Source organism: Balaenoptera musculus, chromosome 6 (assembly GCF_009873245.2).
Source record: "Balaenoptera musculus isolate JJ_BM4_2016_0621 chromosome 6, mBalMus1.pri.v3, whole genome shotgun sequence".
Taxonomy (NCBI): domain Eukaryota; kingdom Metazoa; phylum Chordata; class Mammalia; order Artiodactyla; family Balaenopteridae; genus Balaenoptera; species Balaenoptera musculus.
Genome location: NC_045790.1, coordinates 83,522,644 through 83,534,881, shown reverse-complemented (window position 1 = coordinate 83,534,881; position 12,238 = coordinate 83,522,644). Strand labels below are relative to the sequence as shown.

Below are 12,238 nucleotides of genomic sequence, written 5' to 3'. Positions count from 1 at the left end.
TACTTTGCTGTTATCACTCGAACTAGGTGGAGGACTGCCTTCCTTTTACAACTGGCAGGACTGGCCCTTTTCCTCTGAGCTACAGCAGTGCTTCCTACTTTAATTAGCATGATGCCTAGACCAACTCTGAGTGGGAAGTGAGCACTGAAAGCAGATGCTTCCTAAAGGAGAATTTAGAGTTTGCCCCTGTAGCCTAGCCTCACACCCAGCCCCTCAGCTTAAGGTATTGGTGGGATTCTGCAAGAGGGTCTTTCACCTACTTCTTTTCCTATAGTTAGTCAGTTCTTCACTAGTCTGTTACAATCTGCACTATAAACTGCAGAGTTCCTCACAACTATAGGCATGTGGGTGGCATTTCTTCCATTAATTCTCTTAGCATTAATATAGGTTTTCCTCATTTTTGTATACCTTTGATTATTATAGTAGGTATTTTGGATTTGGGGAAAGTGCCAGAAGAGTTAAACAGATGAGCTCAGACTGGCATCTTAAATCAGAACCTTAGAATTAATCTAATCCTAAGCATTTATGAAGCTTTCAAATCCCTGGCTCTTCCAGGACATTTTAAAATATAAACTATGGTGAAGGACCAAAAACCTAGAAATCGTATATAATAATTTATACATAAAGATCATAAGGCAAGGTGATATTACAAAATGAAGGCACCTGGACTGTTCAGTGCTGCTCTCAATTCCCGCCCATTACTGACTGCTTTAAAAGGCTGGAGCATTATACAAGGAAAAAATTTCACTCTGAGGACAAAGTAGGGATACTCTGAGGACATATTGCTATGGTGGGCTTTATCAGGATTCTCTAAAGGAGGCTACCCTTTTAGGCACAACAGACCTCAGAGAAAGTATCTTGGAACCACCTTCTCAAACAACACACACGCAGGAGTCAGGATCTTGGCTACCCTTATAACTCTAGTACTTTGGACAAGTTACTTCTTGCCTCTATACTGAATAAACTGGGGTAGACAATTTCTAAGATCCCTTCCAGCTCTAAAATCATAGTCTAAAAGCTTTTCTTGTAGTATCAAGAAAAAACTTATACAACAACTTACCAACAGTTGGGAGTTCTATTTTATTGCAATGGTCCTGATTGCAGCAATATGTTGTAGTAACAGACCCAGTTTTTGAAGATGGTGCACATACAAATGGCCTGTCTCGTGGAATTAGGTCGATTTCAGCTATACACATGCTATTATGTATAACTTTGTCTGTGGTCTCTGTGACAGAGACAAAGCAGAGCCCATCTGTGACACAAGTAAAATTGTCTTTTGTACAAAGGTGGCAGAAACACTGTAATGCTGGGGGGAAAAGAAAAGATCCTATCAGAAAAAATTCTCAAGGTTAACAATTTTAAATTATCCCATATTCTCTGTACTAATAACATACCTGATTCTATTATAATTATACAATTTCTTTGCTCTGTTCAAAAAACCAAACTCTTTGTTAATCTGAGAAGTTCCAAATTCTGTTAAGAAGCACACATATGTAGGAGCCAAACATGTTGAAATTTGGACCCAGGCTTTTTCCTAAAACTTTTGGCTTCCAAGTATAGAAAAACTGTTACATGCAATTTCATCAATGTAAGGCAAGCATTTGGCCTCCCATTTGAAACAAAGTACACTGAAATTTATAAAGGTTATACTTATTCTTATCAGTCCAAAAGTAGGCATTCATATATTCCCCCGACTGGGGAGCAATGTGAAAATACTACCACCTCCTCACTGTAGGTTGGAAATGTCAGGGTAAGTTTATGGTAATGGAGTAATGGAAATAGATTTGTATTGAGCCAGACATTCCTTTCTCCTTTGCAAACCCCCAAAAGACATGTATCTTCTAACTAGGATTAGGGTACTTTCTCATAAGCAAGGTAACAATACATATGTGCTCCAATCACACAGGCAACTGGCTACAAAAATGACTGGAGAAACACTAGCTCCATGCCCACTTTTATCTATTTGATCTTTATACTCAACTTAAGGGAAGTCTTCTAATTATCACCAGCACCTTCCCATACACACACACAACCTTTCACTAAGCTCTCCAACAAGATTAAGTGTTCCCCAAAGCATACACTGCTTACCATAACTGTTATTTTTTCCTCTCCCTCATGATCCACATCTAGAACTAGGCCTGGTACACAGCAACATTCAAAAAGTGCTGAATGAGTGACAGATCACTAGGATCTCATGGAACAACAAAGCACACATATGTCCTTGAGTCCAATCAAACTTTACAATTACATGTTGGCAAGGGCAAAGGAGGAGTCCAGGTTTGCAGAATGGCCATCTGTGATGAGAGGTCTACTGTAACTAGAAAAAGAGTGGCTAGGCGGGCAGGCCAGAAGAAAGCTAGCTAACTCTGAACAGCTAACTTGGTGTGCAGGAAAGGGTTCACTCAGCAGGCCCAAGTTGATCAAACCTTGCACATCCCCAAGAAAGGCCTGTCTTCAGGACTGGCCCTTGGCCAGTTCCTGGGAGATGAGCTCTGACACCTTGAAATATTCTCCCTGATAAGAATGCTGCAAACCCTTTGTGACTGAGCCCCAATGAAAACCCTGGACACCAAGGCTCTGGTGAGCTTCCCTGGTTGGCAACACTTCACATGTGCTGTCATACATCATTGCTAAGCTATGGAGTGCACCTGTGCTACTGCACTGGGAGAGGACATCTGGAACCTTGTACTGGGTTTCTCCTGGACTTTGCCCCATGAGCCTTCCCTTTTCCTTTAGATGATTTTAATATGTATCTTTCCACTATAATAAATAAAAACCATGAGTATAACAGCTTTTCTGGGTCCTATGAGTTCTTCTAGCAAATCATCAAGCCGGAGGATGGTCTTGAGGACCCCTAACTCACTTGCTAAACCCAAACTCAAGGAACATCAGCATTACCTTAAGCAGCTGCTTCCTGGTTGCTAGCTTAATTAGCATGCTTGTCTATTATCTTTACAGACCAGGAAAGTTTTACCTTAATCATTATAAAAATTCTTTTCTTTCTCCATAGATAATTCAGTTCTTTGAACTAAATCCTCCCAAGCATGAAGAGAATTCAAGAAAAGTATAAGAAAAAGATACAGTTATAATCTAACATTTAAAAGACTGTTAAAAGAGACAGTAGTTTATTCATGGTGAGGTTTGGTGGTGATTGTAGGTTCCCTGGGTATAATTTCCTAAGGAGGGATTCTGAACCAGGAATCCACAGACTGGCTTCAGGGATACAAGGATCCCATGAAACTGTAGGCCAAATGTTGTACGTATTTACCTTTTCAAGGAGAAGGTTTATTGCTTTCAACAGAACCACAAAGTGGTCTATCACCCACAAGAAATTAAAACCACCACAGGAGATTGTCATTATTCTCTCCCGAATCCTCTTTACTCATGATTAATCATTCAACCAATGTTTTCTAAGCATTAGCTTTAACAGCTGCTCTACCAAAAGCTTAGTATACAAAGATTTGTAACTCATGGTCATAGCCCTTGAGGAGCTCCAACAACCAGTGAAGGAGAACATTACAATACACTGTGGTAATTGCTACATATAAAAATACTGCCATGAATACCTCTCCCTGTTCTACGATCTTCATGGCTCCCTTAGAGTATATGAAATAAGAGCTAAACAGTGGGTCTAACAATTAAAACTTCTACTTTGGGGTTCCAACTTACTGCTCACATTACAAATGCTATCCTGGGCCATACACATCTCATCATTATGATAATCATGTCTTTCATGACCTTGGTCTTTACACATACTATCTCTCTTCCTAGTTGAAACCCACCCTCTCGTCTTTTAAGACCCTATTCAAACAAGGTCTTTTCCATGATGTGATCTAAACCTCTCCCCTATCCATAAGACAACTGGGTGACTCCTTTCAATTTTTTCCCATAGCCCTCTTTGCATACCTTTAGGTTAGCACAAATCAATCTACTTACACTTTGCCGTTAAAGTGTCTCTCATTACATTAAGGAGGGCCAAGTTTTTAAAATTTGTTTTATTTTCCCATCTTTGAATCCTGTACTCCTAGACAGTGATCAGCAAAATATCTGCAAGGGAGACCTTCAAGATGGCAGAGGAGTGAGACGTGGAGATCACCTTCCTCCCCACAAATACATCAGAAATACATCTACATGTGGAACAACTCCTACAGAACACCTACTGAACGCTGGCAGAAGACCTCAGACTTCCCAAAAGGCAAGAAACTCCCCACATACCTGAGTAGGGCAAAAGAAAAAAGAAAAAACAGAGACAAAAGAATAGGGACAGGACCTGCACCTCTGGGAGGGAGCTGTGAAGGAGGAAAAGTTTCCACACACTAGGAAGCCCCTTCACTGGCTAAGACGGGGTATGGCAGGAGGGAAGCTGCGGAGCCACGGAGGAGAGCGCAACAACAGGGATGCAGAGGGCAAAGCGGAGAGATTCCCGCACAGAGGATCGGTGCCAACCAGCACTCACCAGCCTGAGAGGCTTGTCTGCTCACCCGCTGGCCAGGACGAGTGGGGGCTGGGAGCTGAGGCTCAGGCTTCGGAGGTCAGATCCCAGGGAGAGGACTGGGGTTGGCTGTGTGAACACAGCCTGAAGGGGGCTAGTGCGCCACAGCTAGCCAGGAGGGAGTCCGGGAAAAAGTCTGGAACTGCCTAAGAGGCAAGAGACCATTGTTTCAGGGTGTGCGAGGAGAGGGGATTCAGAGCACCGCTTAAACAAGCTCCAGAGATGGGTGCGAGCTGCGGCTATCAGCATGGACACCAGAGATGGACATGAAATGCTAAGGCTGCTACTGCAGCCACCAAGAAGCCTGTGTGCAAGCACAGGTCACTATCCACACCTCCCCTCCCAAGACCCTGTGCATCCCACCACTGGCAAGGTCCCATGATCCAGGGACAACTTCCTTGGGAGACTACACGGCACTTCAGGCTGTTGCAACGTCACACTGGCCTCTGCCGCCGCAGGCTCGCCCTGCATTCCGTACCCCTCCCTCCCCCTGGCCTGAGTGAGCCAGAGCCCCCGAATCAGCTGCTCCTTTAACCCCGTCCTGTCTGAGCAAAGAACAGACGCCCTCAGGTGACCTACACGCAGAGGCGGGGCCAAATCCAAAGCTGAACCCCAGGAGCTGTGTGAACAAAGAAGAGAAAGGGAAATTTCTTCCAGCACCCTCAGGAGCAGCGGATTAAATCTCCACAATCAACTTGATGTACCCTGCATCTGTGGAATACCTGAATAGACAATGAGTTATCCCAAAATTGAGGCAGTGGACTTTGGAAGCAATGATATATATATTTTTTTCCTTTTTCTCTTTTTGTGAGTGTGTGTGTGTATGCTTCTTTGTGTGATTTTTGTCTGTATAGCTTTGCTTTTACCATTTGTCCTAGGGTTCTGTCTGTCCGTTTTTGCTTTTTTGTTTTGTTTTGTTTTAAGTATAGTTTTTAGTGCTTGTTATCATTGGTGGATTTGTTTTTTGGTTTGGATGCTCTCTTCTTTTTTTAAAATTACTCTTTAATTTTTTTTATTTTTAATAATTATTTTTTATTTTAATAACTTTATTTTATTTTATTGTTTTCTTTCTCTTTCTTTTTTTCTCCCTTTTCGTCTGAGCTGTGTGGCTGACAGGGTCTTCATGCTCCGGTCAGGTGTCAGGCCTGTGCCTCTGAGGTGGGAAAGCCGAGTTCAGGACATTGGTCCACCAGAGACCTCCCGGCTCCACGTAATATCAAATGGCAAAAGCTCTTCCAGAGGTCTCCATCTCAATGCTAAGACCCAGTTCCACTCAACGACCAGCAAGCTACAGTGCTGGACACCCTATGCCAAACAACTATCAAGACAGGAACACAACCCCACCCATTAGCAGAGAGGCTGCCTAAAATCATAATAAGGTCACAGACACCCCAAACACACCACCGGATGTGGTCCTGCCCACCAGAAAGACAAGATCCAGCCACATTCACCAGAACACAGGCACCAGTCCCCTCCACCAGGAAGCCTACGCAACCCACTGAACCAACCTTAGCCACTGGGGGAAGACACCAAAAACAATGGGAACTACGAACCTGCAGCCTGCGAAAAGGAGACCCCAAACACAGTAAGTTAAGCAAAATGAGAAGACAGAGAAACACACAGCAGATGAAGAAGCAAGGTAAAAACCCACCAGACGTAACAAATGAAGAGGAAATAGGCAGTCTACCTGAAAAAGAATTCAGAATAATGATAGTAAAGATCCAAAATTTTCGGAATAGAATGGAGAAAATACAAGAAACGTTTAACAAGGACCTAGAAGAACTAAAGAGCAAACAAACAGTGACGAACAACACAATAAATGAAATTAAAAATTCTCTAGAAGGACTCAATAGCAGAATAACTAAGGCAGAAAAACAGATAAGTGACCTGGAAGATAAAATAGTGGAAATAACTACTGCAGAGCAGAATAAAGAAAAAAGAATGAAAAGAATTGAGGACAGTCTCAGAGACCTCTGGGCCAACATTAAACGCACCAGCATCTGAATTATAGGGGTCCCAGAAGACGAAGAGAAAAAAGAAGGGGACTGAGAAAATATTTGAAGAGATTATAGTTGAAAACGTCCCTAATATGGGAAAGGAAATAGTTAATCAAGTCCAGGAAGCGCAGAGAGTCCCATACAGGGTAAATCCAAGGAGAAACACGCCAAGACACATATTAATCAAACTATCAAAAATTAAATACAAAGAAAAAATATTAAAAGCGGCAAGGGAAAAACAACAAATAACATACAAGGAAATCCCCAAAAGGTTAACAGCTGATCTTTCAGCAGAAACTACGCAAGCCAGAAGGGAGTGGCAGGACATATTTAAAGTGATGAAAGGGAAAAACCTACAACCAAGATTACCAGCAAGGATCTCATTCGGATTTCGCGAAGAAATTAAAACCTTTACAGACAAGCAGAAGCTAAGAGAATTCAGCACCACCAAACCAGCTATAAAACAAATGCTAAAGAAACTTCTGTAGGCAGGAAACACAGGAGAAGGAAAAGACCTACTCTAACAAACCCAAAACAATTAAGAAAATGGTAATAGCAACATACATATCAATAACTACCTTAAATGTAAATGGATTAAATGCTCCAGGCAAAAAAGACATAGACTGGCTGAATGGATACAAAAATCAAGACCTGTATATATGCTGTCTACAAGAGACCCACTTCAGACCTAGGGACACATACAGACTGAAAGTGAGGGGAGGGAAATATATTCCATGCAAATGGAAATCAAAAGAAAGCTGGAGTAGCAATTCTCATATCAGACAAAATAGACTTTAAAACAAAAACTATTACAAGAGACAAAGAAGGACACTACATAATGATCAAGGGATCAATCCAAGAAGAAGATATAACAATTGTAAATATTTATGCACCCAACATAGGAGCACCTCAACACATAAGGCGAATGCTAACAGCCATAAAAGGGGAGATCAACAGTAACACAATAATAATAGGGGACTTTAACACCCCACTTTCACCAATGGACAGATCATCCAAAATGAAAATAAATAAGGAAACACAAGCTTTAAATGATATATTAAACAAGATGGACTTAATTGATATTTATAGGACATTCCATCCAAAAACAACAGAATACACTTTCTTCTCAAGTACTCATGGAACATTTTCCAGGATAGATCATATCTTGGGTCACAAATCAAGCATTGGTAAATTTAAGAAAATTGAAATCATATCAGGTATCTTTTCCGACCACAATGCTATGAGACTAGATATCAATTACAGGAAAAAATCTGTAAAAAATACAAACACATGGGGGCTAAACAATACACTACTAAATAACCAAGAGATCACTGAAGAAATCAAAGAGGAAATCAAAAAATACCTAGAAACAAATGACAATGAAAACACGATGACCGGGCTTCCCTGGTGGTGCAGTGGTTGAGAATCTGCCTGCCAACGCAGGGGACATGGGTTCGAGCCCTGGTCTGGGAAGATCCCACATGCCGCATAGCAACTGGGCCCGTGAGCCACAATTACTGAGCCTGTGCTCCACAACAAGAGAGGCCGCGATAGTGAGAGGCCCGCGCACCACAATGAAGAGTGGCCCCCGCTTGCCACAACTAGAGAAAGCCCTCGCACAGAAATGAAGACCCAACACAGCCATAAATAAATTAATTAATAAAAAAAAAAGAAACAATTTCCATTCAACAGACCAAACAACATAATAAAGTTTCTTGAGGCAACTCTTTAAGAAAAAAAACAAAACAAAACACGATGACCCAAAACTTACGGGATGCAGCAAAAGCAGTTCTAAGAGGGAAGTTTAGAGCAATACAACCCTACCTCAAGAAACAAGAAACATCTCAAATAAACAACCTAACCTTACATCTAAAGCAATTAGAGAAAAAAGAACAAGAAACCCCCTAAAGTTAGCAGAAGGAAAGAAATCATAAAGATCAGACCAGAAATAAATGAAAAAGAAATGAAGGAAATGATAGCAAAGATCAATAAAACTAAAAGCTGGTTCTTTGAGAGGGTAAACAAAATTGATTAAACCGTTACCCAGACTCATCAAGAAAAGAAGGGAGAAGACTCAAATCAATAGAATTAGAAATGAAAAAGGAGAACAACTGACACTGCAGAAATACAAAGGATCATGAGAGATTACTACAAGCAACTATATGCCAATAAAATGCACAACCTGGAAGAAATGGACAAATTCTTAGAAAAGCACAACTTTCTGAGACTGAAGCAGGAAGAAATAGAAAATATAAACAGACCAATCACAAGCAATGAAATTGAGACTGTGATTAAAAATCTTCCAACAAACAAAAGCCCAGAACCAGATGGCTTCACAGGCGAATTCTATCAAACATTTAGGGAAGAGCTAACACCTATCCTTCTCAAACTCTTCCAAAATATATCAGAGGGAGGAACACTCCCAAACTCATTCTACGAGGCCACCATCACCCTGATACCAAAACGAGACAAAGATGTTACAAAGAAAGAAAACTACAGGCCAATATCACTGATGAACATAGATGCAAAAATCCTCAACAAAATACTAGCAAACAGAATCCAACAGCACATTAAAAGGATCATACACCATGATCAAGTGGGGTTTATCCCAGGAATGCAAGGATTCTTTATTATACGCAAATCCATCAATGTGATACACCATATTAACAAACTGAAGGATAAAAACCATATGATCATCTCAATAGATGCAGAAAAAGCTTTCGACAAAATTCAACACCGATTTATGATAAAAACACTCCAGAAAGTAGGCACAGAGGGAACTTACCTCAACATAATACAGGCCATATATGACAAACCCACAGCCAACATCGTTCTCAACGGTGAAAAACAAACCATTTCCACTAAGATCAGGAACAAGACAAGGTTGCCCACTCTCACCACTATTATTCAACATAGTTTTGGAAGTGTTAGCCACAGCAATCAGAGAAGAAAAAGAAATAAAAGGAATCCAAATCGGAAAAGAAGAAGTAAAGCTGTCACTGTTTACAGATGACATGATACTATACATAGAGAATCCTAAAGGGGCTACCAGAAAACTACTAGAGCTAATCAATGAATTTGGTAAAGTAGCAGGATACAAAATTAATGCACAGAAATCTCTTGCATTCCTATACACTAATGATGAAAAATGTAAACGAGAAATTAAGGAAACACTCCCATTTACCATTGCAACAAAAAGAATAAAATACCTAGGAATAAACCTATCTAAGGAGACAAAAGACCTGTATACAGGAAACTATGAGACACTGATGAAAGAAATTAAAGATGATAACAAACAGATGGAGAGATATACCATGTTCTTGGATTAGAAGAATCAACATTGTGAAAATGACTATACTACCCAAAGCAATCTACAGATTCAATGCAATCCCTATCAAACTACCAATGGCATTTTTCACAGAACTAGAACGAAAAATTCCACAATTCAAACACAAAACACCCCGAATAACCAAAGGAATCCTGAGAAAGAAAAACGGCGCTGGAGGAATCAGGCTCCCTGACTTCAGACTATACTACAAAGCTACAGTAATCAAGACAATATGGTACTGGTGCAAAAACAGAAATATAGATCAATGGAACAAGATAGAAAACCCAGAGATAAACCCACGCACTTATGGTCACCTTATTTTTGATAAAGGAGACAAGAATATACAATGGAGAAAATACAGCCTCTTCAATAAGTGGTGCTGGGAAAACTGGACAGCTACATGTAAAAGAATGAAATTAGAACACTAACACCACACACACAAATAAACTCAAAATGGATTAAAGACCTAAATGTAAGGCCAGACACTATTAAACTCTTAGAGGAAAACATAGGCAGAACACTCCATGACATAAATCACAGCAAGATCCTTTTTGACCCACCTCCTAGAGAAATGGAATAGAAACAAAAAAAAAAACAAATGGGACCTAATGAAACTTAAAAGCTTTTGCACAGCAAAGGAAACCATAAACAAGACAAAAAGACAACCCTCACAATGGGAGAAAATATTTGCAAATGAAGCAACTGACAAAGGATTAATCTTCAAAATTTACAAGCAGCTCATGCAGCTCAATATCAAAAAAACAAACAACCCAATCCAAAAATGGGCAGAAGACCTAAACAGACATTTCTCCAAAGAAGATATACGGATAGCCAACAAACGCATGAAAGGATGCTCAACATCACTAATCATCAGAGAAATGCAAATCAAAACTACAATGAGGTATCACCTCACACCAGTCAGAATGGCCATCATCAAAAAATCTACAAACAATGAATGCTGGAGAGGGTGTGGAGAAAAGGGAACCCTCTTGCACTGTTGGTGGGAATGTTAATTGATACAGCCACCATGGAGAACAGTATGGAGGTTCCTTAAAAAACTAAAAATAGAACGACCATACGACCCAGCAATCCCACTACTGCGCATATACCCTGAGAAAACCATAATTCAAAAAGAGTCATGTACCACAATGTTCACTGCAGCTCTATTTGCAATAGCCATGACATGGAAGCAACCTAAGTGTCCATCGACAGATGAATGGATAAAGAAGATGTGGCACATATATACAATGGAATATTACTCAGCCATAAAAAGAAACAAAATGGAGTTATTTATAGTGAGGTGGATGGACCTAGAGTCTGCTATACAGAGTGAAGTAAGTCAGAAAGAGAAAAATACCATATGCTAACACATATATATGGAATCTAAAAAAAAAAAAAAAAATGGATATGAAGAACCTAGGGGCAGGACAGGAATAAAGACGCAGACATAGAGAATGGACTTGAGGACACAGGGAGTGGGAAGGGTAAGCTGGGACGAAGTGAGAGAGTGGTATGGACATATATACACTACCAAATGTAAAATAGCTAGCTAGTGGGAAGCAGCCGCATAGCACAGGGAGATCAGCTTGTTGCTTTGTGACCACCTAGAAGGGTGGGATAGGGAGGGTGGGAGGGAGACGCAAGAGGGAGGGGATATGGGGATATATGTCTATGTATAGCTGATTCACTTTGTTATACAGCAGAAACTAACACACCACTGTAAAGCAATTATACTCCAATAAAGATGTTAAAAAAATAAATAAAATAAAAAGATAAAATTTAAAAAATTTCTTTAAAAGAAAGAAAAATATTTGCCAGGGACTTCCCTGGTGGTCCAGTGGTTAAGACTGGGTGCCTCCACTGCAGTGGGGGTGCAAGTTCGATCCCTGTTCAGGGAACTAAGATCCCACGTGCTGCGCAGCGCGGCCAAAAAAAAAAAAAGAAAAATTTTTTTTTTGGCCAAAGCGGTGTTTCCCAAACAGGAGGTCACAAATATGTTGGGAGAAGAAGGGGAGTCTAAAATTGTGTACAAAAATTTTTTTAAATATTTTTATTTAAAAGATAATCTAAGATGAGAAACATTCTGGATCATGAGTAACTGCTATCTAAACAAGTACTGTCAGTAGGCTTTCACTGCTGCTTCTTCAGCTAGGTTAAGATCTCCTTCAAATGTCCTCATGGCACACACTACGAGCAAGGGTTTCATAGTAACTGTAATTTAAAGAGTGAAAAGTACAGGGAACTTGAATCATCAGACCATATGGTGATATAGGCATGGTATATTCATGGTATTTTCAAAAGCCAATACCAAATACACGCTACAAGTACTACATGGGTCCTACCTCTGTAGTACAATCTGCAAAAGTTCATTAGCAGTAAATGTGGTTGTTAAGTATGCAGTGACATTTTTCCATTCTCACT

At 40.3% G+C, this 12,238-nt stretch overlaps 1 protein-coding gene across 3 annotated transcripts in view; it reads right to left on the bottom strand.

Moving 5' to 3' along the window:
• TGFBR1 (transforming growth factor beta receptor 1) overlaps positions 1-12,238 on the bottom strand; it is a 69,283-nt gene that overhangs the window by 32,817 nt on the left and 24,228 nt on the right. For all 3 annotated transcript variants that reach the window (XM_036855563.1, XM_036855565.1, XM_036855564.1), the window contains exon 2: positions 1,061-1,306. In XM_036855563.1, coding sequence (XP_036711458.1) covers positions 1,061-1,306 — 246 coding nt within the window. The remainder of the gene's footprint in view (positions 1-1,060; positions 1,307-12,238) is intronic.